Genomic DNA, 21,324 nt, shown 5'->3' with positions numbered 1-21,324 from the left:
AGCACGTGGTATATAGTAAATACTGATCAGGGTTACGAACAATAGTTATCTGTACCACGGTGTTCTCGGAGAAGGAGAAATGTACAAGTGAGTGGGAATCATCCTCGTGTCTGTGTAATTAATGCTGCCTGGGGGGGAGCGTGTGTGCTCAAGACACAGTCTGGGACGACTTACATAATGTCAGCTTTAGGCAAAGTGCCTGTCATTGGCGCAGCTCCGAAAATACACATACACACTAGCATGCCTGTGAGGCGGGGCCGCAGGGGGTGCGGGCTGCGTGGCCCACGCCGCGTGTCCACTCGGGCCAGCGGGTGTGAGGCTGTGTCCCTGCGTGTCGCTGACACACACGCACACTGATACCAGCCCTGCTTCGACGTGCGTGTCATGGCTTAAAAATAGATGCTAATCCGTCAACCGGTCTGGCGCTGGCAGCCGAGGCGGCGGTGGCAGCAGAGTCATGGCCGTGGGGCTGTCTGAGCCTGCGATCTGCCTCCGGGACTGAGACCCGCGCCGCCTCCCGAGGTAGCGGGGCCGGGGCGGGTGGGCGAGGCGCGGGGACCGGGGCTGCGGGGCGAGGCGGGGGGAAGGGGCCTGGGAGCGAACCTGCGGGGCCCGCCTGGGCTCCCTCCCTCCGCCCTCCGCGCCAGGCTGTCTGGGCTGACGAGGGCTGGGCGACAGCCATGAACCTGTTACAACCGCGACCGCAGAGGGAGGGAGGGGGGCGGCGGACCAGGGCCCCCAGAAGCCTGCGGATGGGGTTGGAGAGTGCCCGGGGGGGGGCACCCCGTGACGGAATGGGGAGAAATAGAGTCACACGGAGCTCCTGCTACACCTGGTCTGCTTCCCGCTCTCTTTGCACCGTTCAGCTTCACACAGGCGGCAGAATCTGTTTCCAGGAAAGGTTGTTTGGGAACCAGATGGTGGGGTCTTCAGGCCTGCGGAGGAAAAGTAGATGACGGTGGCGATGATGTTGAAGCTGATGGCTGTGGTGGTGGTGGCTCTCGTGCTCTGCTTCTGTGCTCCTTCTGACCAGCCAGGGAAAACAGCCTCTCTCCCTAAACACCCCAAGATCCCGTCTCCCCTCTCCGGTCCTGATCCTAAGACCTTTGCTCCTTTTGCCCTGTGAGCGCCAGATCTCTTCTGGCCCTGGGGGATGGGGGATGGGGAGAGCTGGGCCCTGGCTGAGAGCGTGGCTGGGGAAGCAGGCTGGGGGCAGGACAAAGATGGCCTCTCACTGTGGACTTTCCCTTGAGTCCCTGGGGCAGAAGACAGGACAGGGAGTGGGAGGGGGATCCTTCAGACCAGCCCACCTTTTCAGAGGGTCAGGATCACAGTGTGAGAGGAGAAGGGGGGAGGGGGAAAGGAGGAGGAGGAAGAAGAGGAGGAGGAAGAGGAAGAGGAAGAGGAGGAGGAGGGGTAGGAAGAGGAGGAAGAGGAGGAGGAGGGGTAAGAAGAGGAGGAAGAGGAGGAGGAAGTGGAAGAGGAGGAGGAGGGGTAGGAAGAGGAGGAAGAGGAGGAGGAGGAAGAGGAGGAAGAGAGGAGGAGGAGGAGGAAGAGGAGGAGGAGGGGGAAGAGGAGGAGGAGGAGGGGGAGGAGGAGGAAGAGGAGGAGGAGGGGGAAGAGGAGGAGGAAGTGGAAGAGGAGGAGGAGGAAGACGAGGAGGAGGAGGAAGAGGAGGTGGAGGGGTAGGAAGAGGAGGAGGAGGAGGGGTAGGAAGAGGAGGAAGAGAAGGAGGAAGAGAAGGAGGAGGGGTAGGAGGAGGAGGAAGAGGAGGAGGAAGTGGAAGAGGAGGAGGAGGAAGAGAAAGAGAAGGAGGAGGAGGAGGGGGAAGAGGAAGGGGGGTGGGCATGGCTCTTGCCCTGAAGTTCCCAGGGCAGTCTCAAAGGCTGGCCCTTCCCAGCTCTGCAGCTCAATGCGTGGTCCCACGTTCAGGAGGCCCAGCTGTCCACAGAGAGTCAGAGGCGCATCCGCCAAGTCCCCTCATTGAGGACCCGTTGTGCTAAGTAGGGCCACTTAAACTCCACCAGCAACACAGATGCTAATTCCAGACTCTGAGCCCCTGGGCCTGGCAGGATCCCTCATTTCTTCCCTTTCCTCCCTCCTCCTCTCCCCACCCACCCATACACCCATACACACAGACACACAGACACACACACACACACACACACACACACACACAATGCTCCAGCCCTGCCTGGACCCAGAGAGATGAGGTTTAATCCATGATATCTGTATGCTGATCAAAGGAGGACGCTTTCCTGTTGCGCACACAGGTTGGCGCTTCCCTCCGTCAGCAAGGGCCTTCGGCAAGTAGTTTTCAAACACCGACACTTCGTCTTTATTACTACTCCCCGCTCGTCCCATCCCCACCATAGACTTCCCAGAGCAGGCTCATCGCTGAGGCAGAGGGAGGGCAGGAACGGGTTAAAGCAGCCCATCCCTCTGGCACTGAGGAGGCACGCGTGCTGTGTCACAGCCCCTGCTGCCACTGTCTTCATGCTAATTCCCCCCGATGGGTCCAAAGCCACCCCCAACCCCCCTGCCAGCTCTGCAGCCTCTCCGCCTGTAGCCTCAGACAGACGAGACCCAGATTCTGGCTGGCAAGGGCTCCGGCAGCGGGCCCTGCCACCCAAATACCAAATGCTTGCGTGCGTGTTTACGTCTGCGCTGGGAGTTGGGCTGGAGTGGCGGAGCAGACACTCAGCCGCCGGGCAGCTCCGTCTCCCGTAAACAAGGACATGTGACTCTCCCACCTCCTTGCCCGGCAGAGCCAAAGAGCAGGGAAAAGGAGCTGCCGCAGCTCAGACGAGAGGAGCATCCGGAGCACTTCCCGCACCGGAGGGCCAGACTTCACCTTCGTCCCTGGAGAATCTTCTCCCCAGGGGCCAGCCCAGCTGGCGGGAAGGGAAGCAGCTGCTCCAGACTCGCTCAAGTGTGTCTCACATCCCTGCCTCTCCCAGCAGCAGCTACCTGGAGACCGACCCCTCATCGCCGCGGCCACCCCTGTGGCTGCCACGGTTCCTGCCGCCTCTGAGATGTGCCCCGGTAACTGGCTCTGGGCCTCGGTGACATTTATGGCCCGCTTCTCCCGGAGTGGCTCGAGGCCTCCTGTTCGCACGAGAGGGGCCCTGGAAGAGGTACCAGCTGTCCAGCATCCCTTCCTCAACGTCTTTGAGTTGGAAAGGCTTCTCTACACGGGCAAGACGGCCTGTAACCACGCCGACGAGGTCTGGCCAGGCCTCTACCTCGGAGACCAGTATGTACCCAGCAGACTGGGGCCACAGCTGAGTGTCTGTGTGTGTGTGTATGTGCAGGAAGAAAGCAGAAGAGTGGCAGAGAGGCGCTGAGTTGTGCTGTTGTTTCCACGTGGAGGATGGAGGGGACGGGGTGCATGGGCAGAGTGGAGGAGGGTTTGGGGGAGTTTGGACAGGATTACTGATAGACCCAACTCTGGACAGACAGACTCTGTTCAAGTAATCATATCATTCATTTAGCAAAATGTATGATTGCGTGCCAGTGCTAAGGGCTGGACATTTAGATGACTTCTCTGACCTTCCACCTATTGTGCCCTGAGAAAAGGCCATCCCTGGGGCCAGGAACAGTGGTCAGTGAGGCGAAAGGTTGACCAAGCCAAGCCGCAGAGTGTGCAGAGGCCCACTCAGGTGCATGGGGTCGATGGAGACAAGGGCGTCAAAGAAAGAGGAGGCCCCACTTGTCTCTCCCAAGGGCTTTAGAGGCTACAAGGAGTTTTTCACATGCCTTTTCTCTCTTAATCTTCATGACAGCCTTGTGAGGTAGGTACCACTATCCCCAGGTTACAGAGGAGGCATCGGAAGCTCAGAGAAGTTGGGACTGGCCCAAGGTCACACGGGTCGTAAGTAGCAGAGCCAGGACTTGGAGGTTCAAGTTCAGGGCTCTTTCTGCTTGAGGAGTTGGCGCTGGACAGGGCGTTTGATATGATCATGTTGGCTGAGCTGAGGGTAACCATGAGCGTGGAGTAACTGGCGAAACACAAGAAGATTCTGGGCGTCAGAGAGAGTCCACAGTAACGGGGACGGGGCTTCCCTGGGGGTCCAGTAGTGAAGACTCCGCGCTTCCACTGCAGGGGGCTTGTGTTCAACCCCTAGTGAGGGAGCTAAGATCCCATATGCAGCGCGGCATGGCCAAAAAATTAAGATAAAATTTAAAAAAAAAAAAAAAAGGTTAGCAGGACATTAAATGTGAGCTGGTCCAACAACCCATCCAATGTTCAGATTCCCTCTGCCGCTTCCAGACCCTATCCATTGACTTCCTCTCTCTACTTGAATACCCTGGTGTGAAGAAAGTCCCTCTCTCCCAAGGCGCCCCAATCTTTCTCCAGCTAGATTCCACCGTTGGTAGGTACTTCCATACATGAAGCACAAACCCTGTCAATCCTTTTCACGGATCAAGTAAAGTCCTTCTGCCTCAGAGCATTCTTTCAATATGTTATCATGGCTGTTGTTTGCCCATCTCTCAGTCTTCTCTCCTCCAGGCAAAATCTCCCCAGGACTCCCCACCTTTGCTCCAGGACAAGACTCCGGCTCATTGCCCATCTCGGGTCCTCAGGAAGTGAAGTGGAGGCCTGGAGCCAACGATGTTGGCCGGGCAGTGGTCAGGGTACCGACAAGGATGTCTGGTCCCACTGCCCGGCTCCGCGCCCCCCTAACCTCCACTCCTCAATGCAGGGAAATAGCCAACAACCACCGGGAGCTCCGTCGCCTGGGCATCAGCCACGTCCTCAACGCCTCTCACAGCAGGTGGCGAGGGACACCCGAGGCCTACGAGGGGCTGGGCATCCGCTACCTGGGGGTCGAGGCCCACGACTCGCCAGCCTTCGATATGAGCGTCCACTTCCAGGCGGCCGCTGACTTCATCCACCGGGCACTGAGCCAGCCGGGAGGTAGGGGGGGAGCAAGGAGGAGGGAAGGACCAACAGACAATGGGTTAGAGAACAGCCCAGGGGTCTGGGTGTGGAGAGAGAGAGAGACTTGAATGATGTGATAAAATGCTCAGGAAAGGAAACTAGCCTCTCAACCATCTTTTCAAGGCAGTCCATAAAAAGAAGGAAATAATCCCAAATGTTGAGAGAGTGGAAAGTTGCACCTGGGTGGTAAGATTATGGGCGATATATTTTTCAATTGTTGGCTTCTTTATATATTTCTATACTTTCTAATGATTTCTACCTTGAACCTGTCTTGCTTTAGTGATCAGGAAAAAAAAATATATATATATATAAAATATATTGGGATTTCCCTGGCAGTCCAGTGGTTAAGACTCCACGCTTCCAATGCAGGGGGTGTGGGTTTGATCCCTCGTCAGGGAACTAAGATCCCACACGCCAAAGAGCGTGGCCAAAAAAAAATTTTTTTTTAATTTTTAATAGGAAAAAAATATATTATTAATCATCCACCCCAAAGTGACTGGGAGATTGAGGAAGGACCCAGTTAGACTTAAAGGGTCTTCCATGGACGCACTCAGCACATGTAGAAGGAAGCCCTGCTCGGTGCAAAGCTCGGTTTTGCCTTAGGGATGACCCTCTCCCTTCGAGCCCCTTTTGGGTTTACGGATTCTGCGCTGCTGCGGGCTCTCCATCTCATCCGGTCCAGGCTCCCCCGCTGGCCAGGATCTGGGTTCTTACCGTCACCAGTCTGTGCCTCCGTGCACCTCTGCTCACCTGTCTTCCTCCCCGCCTGTCCGTGGGGCCCTCTCCCCAGCCTCCTCCAGCCCACCGCAGGGTCCCCAGCCGTGTCTCGTGTCTGCGTTCACAGGGAGGATCCTGGTGCACTGTGCCGTGGGGGTGAGCCGCTCGGCCACCCTGGTGCTGGCCTACCTCATGCTGTACCACCGCCTCACCCTCGTGGAGGCCATCAGAAAAGTCAAGGACCACCGAGGCATCATCCCCAACAGGGGCTTCTTGAGGCAGCTCCTGGCCCTGGACCGCAGGCTGCGGCAGCGTCTGGAGGCATGAGGGGGCCGAGGGAGGGAGGGAGGTCAGGCCAGGCCTGTGGGTCCCTGGATCCCAGCTGGAGAGCGGAGGCCCAGGGGGCAGGTTGGAGGCGGCCCAGCGAACCCATTCTCTCCTGAGAGGGCTGGGACGTGGCCCCAGGCCACAGCTGCTATCTATCTGTCGAGGGGGATGGGGTGAGGTTGGGCAGTGTGACAGTCACCCAGGAGGGAGCTGGCCAGGGAAGGAGGCAGGTAGGCTGCAGGTAGAAGACAGTCCTGGATCCCAGCCAGGGTGGTCCCGGCGATTCACAGCCCCTCTTTGTGCTCAAGTGCTCCCCTTCCCCGCGTATCAGAACAAAAGGACCAGCCCTGCCCTGTACCTCTGCCAGGAATCAGGGATGCGGCAAACACAAACGTGATGGTGTCGAGTCGTGTGGAGGTGGTAGCTCAGGGACAGACGGTGAAGAGAGGGTGTGAAAAGCTAAGGGAGAAACCCACAGACTTGTTACTCCAAACCCCGGGAAGAAGAGGCGTGGGAGGCTTGGCACGGTGCCCATGGGTGCTGGTCGTGGCCCAGAACTGCAGAGGTGCATGACTCGGGGCCTGCAGATAATCCCTCGCTTACTGGATCCAAGTGTCTCCAGGAAAAATAAAAATGGTGAATACGAAGCAAGCCTCTTGAGTCACTGACAGCTTGTACGAGGTCGGAACCTGTCCCCTGAGAACAGTTCCTGACTCCCTCCTAGGGCCATAAGCCCTCACAGGCCTTCACACCTCCACCAGTTCCTAGGGGAGGTTTCTCCCCAGTCCAATTTCACACTCCTGGGGCAAGTGGTATCTTGAACTTATTTCCGTGTATGTCCACACGGGGGAAGCAGAGGACCAAAAAAATTCAGATTTGCAAACTGCGTTAGGACTCGGAACACACCCTGCATCTCCCAAGCTTAAAATAGGTCTCTGTTCACAAGCTCAGGGGTGTAAGAAATATAACTTATTTTCAAAGAGTCAACCTGATTTCTATATCAAGTCCCCCATGCTAGTAGGAGAGCAGAATATTAATCTTAAATCAATCCCAGCCCTAAATCCCACATTCATGGGTTTGGGCTTTGCCTGGTGCCAGGAAACTGGAGGGGAGGGGAGGAGAGGTAATGTGACTGCTTCCTCTTCTAATCTTTCCAAGTTTTCCTCTGAGGAGTGTAACATAATCTCCTGAGTAAATTTAGTAAAAAAATAAACTCCACCACCAGAGAGAATAGTATGATCTTATATCCCAACTGTCAAACTGCCGGCCACCACATCCCTCTTTTTGAAAAGGGTGTGTTGGACTTCCCTGGTGGTCCAGTACTTAAGACTCCCCACTTCCACTGCAGGAGGCACAGGTTCGATCCCCGCCCCGGGAACTAAGATCCTGCATGCCGCGCGCGTTGTAGCCAAATAAATAAAATAAAATAAATAAAACAAAATAGGTATGTTCCCAGAACAGAATATCCACATGAGTGGGATAACGGGATGGGATGTAAGAGGAAGTGAAAAATACAGGGGGAAAAAAAATCACTTAATATATCTAAAGTGTATATTCTACCCCAAAGTACAGAAACTCAGAATCTCAAAGCCAGAAGTCACCTTCACAGATGAACGATTTCCACTCTCCAACAGGGCATAAATAAATCGCCTTTTCAATAAATCACTTGACGATAGTTATCAAGCATTAATTTGCTTGGCCATCTTTTTTTTTTTTAATAAATTTATTTATTTATTTTTGGCTGCATTGGGTCTTCGTTGCTGCGCGCAGGCTTTCTGTAGTTGTGGTGAGCGGGGGCTACTCTTCTTTGTGGTGTGCGGACTTCTCATTGCGGTGACCTCTCTTGTTGCGGAGCACAGGCTCCAGGTGCGTGGGCTTCAGTAGTTGTGGCGCACGGGCTCAGTTGCTCTGCAGTATGTGGGATCATCCCGGACCAGGGCTCGAACCTATGTCCCCTGCATTGGCAGGTGGATTCTTAACCACTACACCACCAGGGAAGTCCCTGCTTGGCCATCTTTGATGGTCGGGAATCACTGCATAACTCCCACACACAGTATTAGAAAGCTCTAATATTACACTTGCATCCTGCGATCACGTTACAGTGGTGGTGAGATGAGGCCGAAAGATCTGACAGCCTAGAATCCCTGGCCCTGGCACATATCCATCAGGGCACTGGTGATGGTCACTTCACCTCTCTCCCCCCCGCCCCCGCTTACATGCAATAGTCTGTCTACTTCCGCAGGGTTGCTGTGGGCATTTAATTGGATATGCGATGGAAAGCTCTGAGCACACTCAGTATTTAATGTGTTCTTTATCTAGCTCCATCTCCCATGGCAGCCCTTCCATGGTCTGAAGGCAGCTCTTGTGACTCTCCTGTGTCCCCTCACTTTCAGCCTAACAGCTATGCTTGTCTCCACGAGTCCGAATTTGTCATATTTCAAGTTTCCTCCCCAGCCTTGCCAGTATTGGTACCCCTTTCTAATTGTGGCAACCAAAATTAGAACTGGTCTCGATGTTTCAGGCAAGACTTGTGGGATGAGAGGCCAGCAAGATCTGTTGGCTGGGGCCTCACATTTTTATTATCATCGAGAGACAATTTTATCTAAGGGAAAAAGTGAGGGCTTCGCTATGAATGTTGATTCTATTGGGCTGGCCAAAAGTGCCTTCGGTTTTTAACTAAAAATAAAAGACCCATTTTTCATTTTTACCAAGAACTTTATTGAACAACGTATTCACACTTTAGTTCCACTACCTTCTGCCATTTTTCAGGCAACTTCATACTTCCATCTTCCCAAAACTTTTTATCTTTTTTTTTTTTTTTTTAATTTTTGGCTGTGTTGGGTCTTCGTTTCTGTGCAAGGGCTTTCTCTAGTTGCGGCGAGCGGGGGCCACTCTTCATCGCGGTGTGCAGGCCTCTCACTATCGCGGCCTCTCTTGTTGCGGAGCACAGGCTCCAGACGCACAGGCTCAGTAATTGTGGCTCACGGGCCTAGTTGCTCCGCAGCATGTGGGATCTTCCCAGACCAGGGCTTGAACCCGTGTCCCCTGCATTGGCAGGCAGATTCTCAACCACTGCGCCACCAGGGAAGCCCAAAACTTTTTATCTTTTTGAGCAAAGAACTGTTCCAAGTGCCTTTTACAGTCTTCCAGGGAATGGAAATTTTTTCCATTAAGAGAATTTTGTAAAGACTGAAATAAATGGAAATGCGAAGGTGCAATGCCTGGTCAGTACAGCAGATGAATCAGAACTTCCCAGCCAAACTGTAACAGTTTTTGCCTGGTCATCAAAGAAACATGCAGTCTTGCATTATCCTGATGGAAGATTATGTGTTTTCTGTTGACTAGTTCTGGAAGCTTTTCATCAAGTGCCGCTTTCAGTTGGTCTAATTGGGAGCAGTACTTGTTGGAATTAATCGTTTCATTTTCCGGAAGGAGCTCATAATAGAGGACTCCCTTCCAATCCCACCATAGACACAACATCACCTTTTTTGGACAAAGACCAGCCTTTGGTGTGGTTGGTGGTGGTTAATTTCACTTGCCCCATGATCTCTTCCATTCCACATTATTGTACAGTATCCACTTTTCATCACCTGTCATAATTGTTTTAAAAACTGAACGTTTTCATTACGTTTCAGTAGAGAATCGCATGTGGAAATAGGGTCAAGAAGGTTTTTTTCCCACTTAACTTACGTGGAACCCAAACATCAAAGCAATTCACATAACCAAGCTGATGTAAATGATTTTCAATGCTTGATTTGGATATTGTGAGTATGTTGGCTATCTCCTGCGTGGTATAACGTTGATCGTTCTCAATGAATGTCTCGATTTGATCTCTATCAACTTCAGCTGGTCTACCTGACCGTGGAGCATCGTCCAGCAAGAAATCTCCAGCACGAAACTTCGTAAACCACTTTCAATACATTCAATCAATCACAGTACCTTCTCCATACACCGCACAAATCTTTTTTTTGCATTTCAGTTGCATTTTTAGCTTTCTTGAAATAATAAAGCATAATGTGCCCAAAATGTTGCCTTTTTTCTTCCATCTTCAATATTAAAATGGCTACACAAAAATTCACCAATTTTGATAAGTCTTTTATTAAATGCACACTGATATGACAGCTGTCATGATACAATCTAACAAAATTGTTTTGAATGAAGTTAAAGACAACTAAGTGCTATTAGGGCCATCTTATGGAAAAAACTGAACGAACCTTTTGGCCAACCTGATAGTTAGATTGCATTGATTTCCTGTCAGAACCATGGGCAACTTATGTATAACTAAAAAGAACCCAGGGCTTCCCTATATATACTAATATAACCCACAGCCACAGACCTATTTTTGTAGTCTGAATGTGCCTCGGCTAAATCCCTCAGACTTCTTGCAAACTGAATAACTTGAGAACTTAATTCTAACTTCCAGTACAGATGTATAGCTACCAAAGTCTATTTGACCAAAGAACAGCTTTCCAGATTATCCTCATAGAGCAGATCATTCATATATATATATATACATTTATTATTATTATTATTTAACAAAGCCATATTATGGCTCTGCCCAGGCACTCTTCTGTGTTTTCAGATATTAAGTCATTTAATCCTCATTTAAAACCCTGTGAAGTGGTGTCACTGTCATTGCTTAGAAACAGGGAAACTGAGGTTAAGAAACATTCCCAGGGACACACAAATAGTAAGCGGAGGAGCTCAGATTCAAACATGGGAGCTCTGGCTCCTGAATCTGTGTGTGTAGTTATCACACTGTTGTGCATCCCTCCACCTCCACCATTTAGGGGTGTGTGTGTGTGTCTTGGGGGTCAAGGGAGAGAAGGAAAGAGCACAGCCTGGTGATCACACAGATGGAATCAGTCCTCCTACCCTCCAAGGGGAATGAAGGTGACACCTGTCACAGGTGGGTCTCGCTCCCACCTTCCAAAACCGGCATTAAAAGTCCAGACTCCTGGGACTTCCCCGGTGGCGCAGTGGGTAAGACTCCACGCTCCCAATGCAGGGGGCTCGGGTTCGATCCCTGGTCAGGGAACTAGATCCTACATGCATGCCGCAACTAAGAGTTCGCATGCCACAACTAAGGAGCCCCCTGCCACAACTAAGACCCAGTGCAACCAAATAAATAAATATTAAAAAAAAAAAAAAGATGCTTAAAAAAAAAAGCCTTCCTCCTGCATCCGGTTCTTGGGCAGTGGACCAGTTGGACCCAAGCCAAGGACTTGAAAATGAACAAGAATGAATATTCTCTTGTTAGCTGCAGCCTGTGCTTCCAGCCGGCTAAGCCTCGTGCTCCTGGGGAGCTGCAACTCAAGTCCGTCCGTTCATCCTCCCTGCCTGCCCTCCCTGGTCTCCTGATGTTGACTCAAACCCTCCGGGCAGGCCCCAGGGCCTTTGACGACTCTGGGGAGAGGGAGGAATGTTAGTCCAGTGCTTCCCCCTGTAACTAATCCCAGCTGAGAAGTTCCACAGGGAGCGACAGCAAAGAGAAAACTGCTGCTCCTGGGCCCCCAGGTAGCAGATGGAGCCAGAAAGCAGACAGACAGCTACGAATATCGCTGGCTGGAGGGGGCACCACACGCACCGAAGGGCCATCGCTCCAAACAGAGCCCTTAGAAAAGGGAACCCTCGTGCACTGTGGGTGGGAATGTAAAGTGGTGCCGCCACCATGGTAAACAGTATGGAGGTTCGTCAAAAAACTAAAAATAGAACTACACATGATCCAGCAATCCCAATCCTGGGTATTTACCGGAAAATACGAAAAAAGTAATTCAAAAAGACACGTGCACCTGCATCCCAGTGTTCATAGCAGCATTATTTACAATAGCCAAGATATAGAAGCAACCTAAATGTCCATCCACAGATGAATGGATAAAGAAGATGTGGCACATATATACAATGGAATGCTACTCAGCCATTGAAAAAGAATGAAATTTTGCCATTTGCAACAGCATAGATGGACTTGGAGGGTATTCTGCTAAGTGAAATAAGTCAGACAGAGAAAGACAAATACTGCGTGATATCACTTATATGTGGAATCTAAAAAATGAAACATGAAAAATAAATAAATAAAATAAATACAAAATGAAACAAACTAGTGAATAGAACAAAACAGAAACAGACTCACAGATATAGAGAACAAATTAGTGGTTACCAGTCAGGAGAGGGAACGGGGAGGGACATGACATTAAAAATGTCAGGACTGGGCTTCCCTGGTGGCACAGTGGTTGAGAATCTGCCTGCCAATGCAGGTTCGAGCCCTGGTCTGGGAAGATCCCACCTGCCGCGGAGCAACTAGGCCCGTGAGCCACAATTACTGAGCCTGCGCGTCTGGAGCCTGTGCTCCGCAACAAGAGAGGTTGCGACAGTGAGAGGCCCGCGCACCGCGATGAGGAGTGGCCCCCACTTGCCGCAACTGGAGAAAGCCCTCGCACAGAAACGAAGACCCAACACAGCCGTAAATAAATAAATAAATAAATAAATAAATAAATAAACCCAAAGTTTAAAAAAATGTCAGGACTAATCTCTACCTTCGTTTTAAAAATTGAGAACTAGTGGCACACACTACAGGGAAGAAGATGCACTGGGCACGGGCCCTACATCACAGAGCAAAACCCACCAGCAGAGGGTGTTTTGTTTTCTGTGCAACCTCTCAATAACCTGGAAGTGTTACGCAACATTCGGATTTCCAGCTCCTCTTAAAATGTTGAGAGTGACAGTGAGCCCACGTTTGCACGTGACAACAGTCTGAGCAGGGGCTGTCCCACTGGGACAAGGACATGCCTGCCCTCCAGTCATCACTGCCCATAACTCTTTTCTCACAGTGGACCTGCTTCACTCTTGAAGATCATTTGCCTCCAAACCTGGGGTAAATCTACCTTCCACCACTGTGTCCCAATGTCTTACCCAGAAATGTAAGAAGCCTAAGAAGCCTGGGGTGGTCCACTGGCCCTCATCTTCTCCCAGTCCCCACCCCGCCCCAAGCCATTCTTTTTTTTTTTTTTTTTTTTTTTAATTTTAATTATTTATTTATTATGTTTATTTCTGGCTGTGTTGGGTCTTCGTTTCTGTGTGAGGGCTTCCTCCAGTTGCGGCGAGTGGGGGCCACTCTTCATCGCGGTGCGCGGGCCTGTCACTATCGCGGCCTCTCTTGTTGCGGAGCAGAGGCTCCAGACGCTCAGGCTCAGTAGTTGTGGCTCACGGGCCCAGTTGCTCCGCGGCATGTGGGATCTTCCCAGACCAGGGCTCGAACCCGTGTCCCCTGCATTGGCAGGCAGATTCTCAACCACTGTGCCACCAGGGAAGCCCCTTTTTTTTTTTAAGATAAATTTTTTTTTTAAATTTTATTGGAGTATAGTTGATTTACAATGTGGTGTTAGTTTCAGGTATACAGCAGAGTGATTCCGTTATACATATACATATACTCATTCTTTTTTGGATTCTTTTCTCATATAGGTTGTCACAGAATACTGAGTAGAGTTTCCTGTGCTATACAGTAGGTCCTTGTTGGTTATCTATCTTATATAGTAGCGTGTGTGTGTTCATCCCAAGCTCCTGATTTATCCCTCCCTGCCACGTTTCCCCTTTGGTAACCATAAGTTTGTTTTCGATATTTGTAAGTCTTTCTGTTTTGCAAATAAGTTCATTTGTATTGTTTTTTAAAATTAGATTCCACATGAGTGATATCATATATTTGTCTTTCTGTATGACTTACTAGACTCAGTTTGATAATCTCTAGGCAATACATGTTGCTGCAAATGTCATTACTTCATATTTTTCTATGGCTGAGTAATATTCCATGGTATATATGTACCACATCTTCTTTATCCATTCACCCATCTATGGACATTTAGGTTGCGTCCATGTCCTGGCTATTGTAAATAGTGCTGCAATGAACACTGGGGTGCATGTATCTCTTCAGACTATGGTTTCCTCCGGATATGTGCCCAGGAGTGGGATTGTCCCAGCCATTCTTAGAATATTGTTTGTGGGCAGTGGTTACTGGTCTTCTGAATAGCCTGGGATTGTTCCTTAAGGCCTCTATCAAATTCCCCTTCAGCATCTGGAGCCAGCCTGGGAGAAGGTGGCAGACTCTCTGGAAGGAACCTCAGGAAGCAGGGAGGGAAATGTTTATCTGTGGAGGAGCCAGCTTCTGATGGTCATGAACTAAAAGAAAGGAACTCTCTTCCCCCTAGGTAACTTTCCCCATGGCAGTCTGTATTCTTGAGAATTCTGAGGATAATTGGGATAGGGAAAAATCAGAGGGGGGAGGCGTGTCCCCTTTTGGTCCCTGGGGGTCACTCACAAACTTGGTCAGGGCTGAGCAAGTCCACATTCTCGGTCTATAACCTTGACAGAGCCTGAGCTCCTAATCCAGGTGAGGCCAATGGCAGCCCAGAAGAGACAAGAGGGTTAGCAAAAGTCTTAGCCTGGGGAGGGAGCCCATGTGCTCTGAGAATTTCCACGTCCCCATCCAAGGGGTGGAGCACGAGGCCACCTACGGTGGTGGTGTACCGGCACCTCGGAACACTCCTGAGCTCCACGGCGGGCACCTAGACCCCTGGTCCAGGGACGGGGGACCCTCACTTGCCTTAGGAGAAAGGAGAGATATATCGCAAGATCAGAAAAGGGATGAAAGGAAATGAGGTGAGGCTGGAGACCCAGGGCAAGGGCTCATTCCATCTTCCTCTGCCAATACATGCCAGGTACAAGCCCCCAGCTGCCAAGCAAGACAGGGCTGTGCGCCAGCCCAGGGCAGGGAACACAGGTGAGTGATCAGAGCCTCAAAAATACCAGAACTGGAAGGAAGCCAGGAGAACCTCTCATTCGGTGAGAATGATCGTGCCTCACAGAGCTCTAGTGCTTGAAATAGCTTTCCATGGGGCCACTGATGGGGTGAGGGGAGTGGAGAGAAGAGACAGAAACCCCACATGATTCAAACAGATCAGCTCTGTTTTTATATCTCTAATCCATGCAGTGTCTGTTTTTAAATATTATTTAATAAACAACGTTCTGCCACACACACACAAAATTGAAAACCACCAAGCTTATCCAATCCTTCATTGTATTTTTAATTTTTTTTTAAAGTAGGTTAGCTAATTGGGAAAAGAATTTGAAAACGAATAGATACCTGTCTATGGGTATCCGAATCACTTTGTTGTACACCTGAAACTAACACAACATTGTTAATCAACTCTACTCCAACATAAAATGAAAAGTAAAATAATAATAATAAAGTAGGTTAGAAACATCATGTGCAGTAATCTTTTTTTTTTTTTTTAATTTATTTATTTTGGCGGCGCCATGCAGGATCTTAGTTCCCCAACCAGGGGCTGAACCTGAGCCCTCCACAGTGGAAGCGTGGCGTCTTAACCACTGGACCGCCAGGGAAGTCCCCAGTCCTTCATTTTATAAATGAGAAAACTGAGCCTTGGAAAAGTGTCACTGCAAGCCACAGAGAAGGTGCCAACACTGGGACTGGGGATAGGGGTGTTCCTAGGCCTCCATCCACCACATTCCATCCTCCACTTCCTCCTGTTATCACAGACATGCCCGAGCTTCAGCCCGACTGTCCAGCGGGAGCCTCCATTCTTCAGGCTTCTTTGCAAATAGGTGTGACCCTGTGACTAAGCTCTCACCAATGGAATGGGAACAAAAGTTAAAACTTGAATTCCTACAAGGAAAATGCTGTCTTTCCACTCTTTCATCCCCTCCCTTGGGGTTAAAACATCAGCTGTGTAACTGGTAAGTCAGCTTCCCCATATGAACAAGGAACGTATCTTAGGACGCGGCCAAACAGCGAGAGAAAGGAACCCGGGTCTCTGATGGCCTCGTGAAGCGGAACCCACCTCCTTTCTTTGGAATATTCATGAGATAGAAATAAACTAGATGATTGGAGCCCCTGTCCTTTTTTTTAATTTTTCCCACACTGCACGGCACGTGAGATCTTAGTTCCCCCACCAGGGATCGAACCCGCGCCCCCTGCATTGGAAGCGTAGAGTCTTAACCACTGGACCGCCAGGGAAGTCCTGTTCCTGTACTTCTCTGTCTCTTTGTGACAGTGACTATATTGTTTATCTATGGCTCAATAGCAAACTACCCGCAGACTCAGTGGCTTAGAACAGCAAACATTGGTTGTCTCCTAGTTCCTGTGGGTCAGGAATTCAAGCGCAGCTGAACGGTGTGGTTTTGCCTCAGGGTCTCTCAAGAGGCTGCCGCCAGGACATTGGTAGAACCTGCCGTCATTCCAGGCTTGACTAAAGCCAGAATATCCACTTCCACTCACACGGCTGCTAGCAGAGACCTCAGTTCCCTGCCATGTGACTTCACAGGTGAGTGTCCTTGTGACATGGCTCCTGGCTTCCCCAGAGCAAGTGACTGATGAGGGGGTGGGGAGGGAGAGAGAGAGAAGGAAACCACAATGCATTTTTATGACCCAGTCTCCAAAATCAACCACTGTCACCTCCACTTCACTCAGCTTGTTAGAAGGGTCCGCAAGTCCAGCCCAATCTCTTCTCATTAAAGAGGATGGGAAGTAGGCTCCCCATTTTGAAGGGAGGAGTATTTAAAAATGTGTGGACATATTTTCAAACCCACCACAGTAGCTTAGCCTGCATCCTAATTGATACACTACAGGTACTGGCTCCTGGCCCAATGTGACTTCTGAGCCGTGATGCTTCATGATATAGTTCGATGATAATAATAATGAACATTTATTGGGGGCTTTTTATGGACCAGGTACATGCAAAGCATTTTTCAAACATGTTGTTTCTCGTATGACCCTCTTATCAAACATTTTTTTTCTCATATGATCCTCTGTGGTGGAGTTATGACAAGCCCTAATCTTCCAGGGGAGAAAATAAGTTAATACCACGCCAGATTCCAGAGCTTTCATTACGGTTAACTGTTTAGGGAAAGAGCATGTTTCATGGAGAACAAGTTCAGTTGGAATTCTGTCAACAACACTTACGTGATTTGGGGGGAAACCTAACCTTCTTGGGCTTCTATTTTATCTCATAAGAAAGTAGAAAATAATCATACCCCGAGGGTTCTGGTGAGGAATCCATGAAAATATGTGAAGCACTGAACACAGGGCTTGGCATGCAGTAGGTGGTCAATCAAAGGAGTTTTTCTCTCCTCCTCTGCTTTATTCTCCAATCTCCACTCTCACACAAGGGATGATGGCTCAGCTCTGGCCTAGAGTATTGTCTTCATTCCAGAAATCCAAAGACAGCAGGATCGTGCAGGATTCCTGGGAAACCAGGTTAGCTTGAACCCCATAGCTTCTGTATCCTTCCGGCCTCCCCTGGTACTTAGGATGATCATCAGGGATGCTTAAGAGATACCTGGGGAAAAGCCTGGGCCGTCACCCCAGAAATGATGAGCCTCTGGGAGAGAGAAAGGAAGATTTGCCTCCAGGGTCACATGAAAGCCTTATTCTCCTATTGGATTTCCCAGGTGGGTCGGGAGCTGGGGGCGGGGGTGGGGAAATTGCTGTTTCACTTCCCTAGATAACCACAGACAATCTGAATTGTATTGACATGATGTGAGAAATCAACTTCTTTTTGATACATCCCTTTAGTCCAAGAAAATGCTGGACTGAACTAACCTTTTGTTTGCTTGTTTGTTTTTTTGCCACACCACACAACATGTGGGAACTTAAGTTCCCCAACCAGGGATTGAACCCATGCCCCCTTCAGTAGATGCAGCGGAAGCCCGGAGCCCTAACCACTGGACCAAGAATGCTCAAGACCAAAGCTCTTCCTTCAACCTATATCTCCCAATCTAAGACAGTATTGGGGGCACTGCCCTAAGGCCGCAATGGCCAGGAGGGATGAGGGTGGGAGATTGGGAAGGGATGCATTGGGTTTCCTAAATTAGAGTCCTTGAGTGCCTCAGAAGACCTTAGTGAATGCTTAAAATGTCAGGCTTAACACTTGAATTGTTAAAGAACTTTCTGGTGACTGTACTCATGGCCCATGTCCACTGCCCTAATTGACCAGCTGTGTCTCCATGAAAATTTCCACTATTCTTACCTTTAGAGTGTCTTCCCACCTGGGTTCCTTAGCCTAAGGCAGGGAAGAGGTATTCCTCACTTCCTGTCAATTTTCCCTTCAAAGGCTCGCCCTCTTTCCCAGGTGTGCCCTAGAGGCACCTAGCAGGAATTCCTTAATACCGTCTGACTCACCTATCAACACCTTTCCCCTGAGCCAATAAATAGAACTATTGAATAAGTAACAACTCTACTGTTGTTGTTGTTTTAATCCTCTATAGTGTGCTGAGAATCTGGCTCAAATTGTATGGTAATTTATATACTCACACGCACATACATTCCAAAAAAATTTATTGAACCAGACACTGGAACCACCACAAAAATGATTCATGCCCTTGAAAAATCTCTTATGAGGAGGGCTCATGAAGGGATCGAATTCAGGAAATCATATAATTATTTTGATAATCCCACTACATACTACATTGTACATGAAAAGTGTTCAAAGAGACGTAGAGAGGGGAAAGCTGACAATGGTGGGCCACAGAAGAGGTGAATTTTTAGCGAATCTTACAAAATGTCAGGCACAGAAAGAAAAAGAGCATTCTAAAGATAAGCACTACCATGGACAAAATCGCAGTCAAGAAAGAATATATTCAAGGAACAACAGTAGAAGCTTCGTGGCTGATTAAGTGTATGGAGAAGGAGAGGGTGCATTTGGCATTAGGTTGACAAGCAAAGGCCAGACTGAAATGATTTGAGGGAATTCCCTGGTAGTCCAGTGGTTAGGACTCCACACTTTCATTGCCAAGCAGGCGGGTTCAACCCCTGGTCGGGGAGCTATAATAAGATCCCCGCAAGCCACGCGTTGCAGAAAAAAAAAAAAAAAAAGACATGATTCGAATGGCACACTCTAGAGTTTAACTTTGTCCTGTAAACACCAGGAACCAATAGACATTGTTGAGCAAGAGAAAGAAATGATGAGACTTATATTTTAGAAAGATAACTCTGGGGCCAGCAGAGAGGATGGATTTGAGAGTAAGATCAGAGCATTATTTCTTTCAGCATAACTGCATGAGAATTTGGTGATGGAGCGGGGAAGGCATGGTAAATGAACACTTCTGGGGACCACCTTTAACTACTGAATCAGAATCTCCAGGCTTGAGACCCGGGAGTCTGCCTATGTAACATCTCTCACATAACAGTGATTCTTGCAGGCTCTAAAGTCTAAGACACAGACTAGAGACAGAGAGACCAATTAGGAAGCTTTTGTAATTGTCCAATTAGGAGATGAAATTAGTTGGATCTGTCCATGATGCCCTTCCAGAGTAGCTCATAAAGAAAAACAACTGTTTTCAGACAATTACGTAAGTGCTGAACTATTTTTGCAGATTGCTAAGTGATCTTGGCCAAGTCATTTGATACCTTAACCATCATGCTTTTAAATGACAAAGTACTGATCCTCATAGTCTTATCTGAGTGTTACAAACTCTCAAGAGTCAGGGAAAGTACTTACCTTCAATTAAGACATTAAGTCTAATAGGAAGATTAGATTGAGTCATTCTTATTTGTTTTCTTGCTTGCTTACTGTTTACCTCCTCATGCAATGTAAATCCCAGGAGAGCAGGCTTGAGGACATTGATGGGTCTCCAGTGAAACAGTTCTTGGCATAAAGTAGGCTCGTAGTGAATGTGTTCTGAAAAAATGAAAGACAGAAAGACAAAGCAAGGAAAAAGGAGGCAGAGGAAGAGACAAATGAAGGGACAGAGGGAGGGAGGGAGAAGGAAAGGAAGATAGAAAAAGAAGGAGAGAGAAAGAAAGAAAAGAAAGGAAGGAAGGAAGGGAGGGAGAAAGAAAGAAAGAAAGAGGAAGAAAGGAAGATAAAGGAAGGAAGAAAGGAAGGAAAGAAGAGAAAGGAGGGAGGAAGGGAGATAAAGAAAGAAAGGCAGGAAGAAAGGGAAAGAAAGAGAGACAGAAAGAAACAATGCAATGTCAGGTAAAAGAAATCATCACGTTGGACAGAAAATTAAGAGATTCAGCCTTTCTTCCAAGTACTATTTCTTCAACACCTGTGTGGTGCTAGATGCTGAAGATGCTGCCCTTATGGTATTGCCAATGTGGATATCTGGGTTTGATTCTGCTGCTCAGGAGCTTAGAGCCCTGATAAGTCTACCTTAAGCTTAAGCTTCAGGCCTTAGCTCCTTGTTTATAAAACTGGGGGCGGGTGGTGGGGTGACGGCTCTCCAAAAATAAGAAGACAGCTAAAGCACTTTCCAGATCTCACCTTCCTAATTCATCTGCTTCAAATCCTGGCTTCAGTTCCCTCTTTTGTTTTTTGTTTGTTTTGTTCTGAAAACCTTTATTTTTAATAGCCCCAAACTGGAAATAACTCAAATATCCAACAACTGGTGAACAGACAAAAAAGTTGTGTTATAGTCATACAACAGAATTCTATTCAGCAATTTTATTTATTTTATTTTATTATTTTATTTACTTATTTATTTTATTGAAGTATAGTTGATTTACAATGTTGTGTTACTTTCAGGTGTACAACAAAGTGATTCAGATATTCTTTTTCAGATTCTTTTCCATTATAGGTTATTACAAGATGTTGAATATAGTTCCCTGTGCTATACAGTAGGTCCTTGTTGTTTATTTTATCTATAGTAGTGTGTATCTGTTAATTCCAAACTTTTAATTTATCCCTCCCTCTCCCCTTTGGTAACCAACCATAACTTTGTTTTCTGTCTGTGAGTCTATTTCTGTCTGGTAATTAAGTTCATTTGTATCATTTTTTTTTAGATTCCACATATAAGGTTTATCATACGATATTTGTCTTTATCTGACTTACTTTACTTAGCATGATAATCTCTGGGTCCAACCTTGTTGCTGCAAAGTTCCCTCTTTGGAAGCCAGCAAAGGAACGTGCGAGCTGCCACCTAGGACCAAGTTCTTGCCCTCTGGGCAGAAATGTAACCACTCCCCGGAGCTGGCTTCTCAAAGAGCTATAGAAATGCTAAACAGTAACAGATCTGGAGGCAGAAAACAATGTGGCACTAATTGTTCCGTTTCCTCCGCTTTCCTAGCGGGGGAGGCTGGCCCCGGCTGCTCCGGCCATCCCACCGCGCTGCGCGCTTCTTTCTCGACTCAAGTATCCCGAGGACTGGGAAGGTGAAGGGGGAAGGCGCCCGAGGAGCAAAGATGCTCCCCACCCTCCGATCCGGGCAGACCTGCAAATAATGCCCGGGGACCAGAGAAAGGCTCCCATTGGCCAGAGGGCGGGTGACGGCGGGGGGGCGGAGTTTCCCGGGGCAGGGGGAGGGGGAGTATAAGGGAGGGGGGC

At 48.8% G+C, this 21,324-nt stretch overlaps 1 protein-coding gene across 5 annotated transcripts; it reads left to right on the top strand.

Moving 5' to 3' along the window:
- Positions 1 to 258: 258 nt before the first annotated feature.
- DUSP26 (dual specificity phosphatase 26) lies at positions 259 to 6,636 on the top strand. Of its 5 annotated transcripts, none has more exons than XM_059909419.1 (4): positions 259 to 522; positions 2,961 to 3,256; positions 4,707 to 4,921; positions 5,790 to 6,636. In XM_059909419.1, exons 2-4 carry the CDS (start codon positions 3,036 to 3,038, stop codon positions 5,987 to 5,989), a joined length of 636 nt encoding a protein of 211 aa, XP_059765402.1. In that variant the 5' UTR covers positions 259 to 522; positions 2,961 to 3,035; the 3' UTR covers positions 5,990 to 6,636. The 5 variants fall into 5 exon arrangements, with proteins under 5 accessions (XP_059765402.1, XP_059765400.1, XP_059765401.1 ...); XM_059909417.1 differs by having other exon boundaries at positions 260 to 522; positions 2,964 to 3,256; XM_059909418.1 differs by lacking the exon at positions 259 to 522 and having other exon boundaries at positions 2,661 to 3,256.
- The last annotated feature ends 14,688 nt before the right edge of the window (positions 6,637 to 21,324 follow it).

The sequence above is a fragment of the Balaenoptera ricei genome, chromosome 21 (genome assembly GCF_028023285.1).
Source record: "Balaenoptera ricei isolate mBalRic1 chromosome 21, mBalRic1.hap2, whole genome shotgun sequence".
Classification (NCBI taxonomy): Eukaryota; Metazoa; Chordata; class Mammalia; order Artiodactyla; family Balaenopteridae; genus Balaenoptera; species Balaenoptera ricei.
Note: the sequence above shows the minus strand (reverse complement) of the source record. Positions and strands in the feature narration are given on the sequence as shown.

Bases quoted from the DNA above. Each gene is read 5' to 3' on its own strand.
- DUSP26 (XM_059909415.1), top strand. From the start codon at position 4,465: ATGTTATCATGGCTGTTGTTTGCCCATCTCTCAGTCTTCTCTCCTCCA. The intron at 4,922-5,789 runs GTAGGGGGGGAG...CTGCGTTCACAG, and splicing joins GGCACTGAGCCAGCCGGGAG to GGAGGATCCTGGTGCACTGT.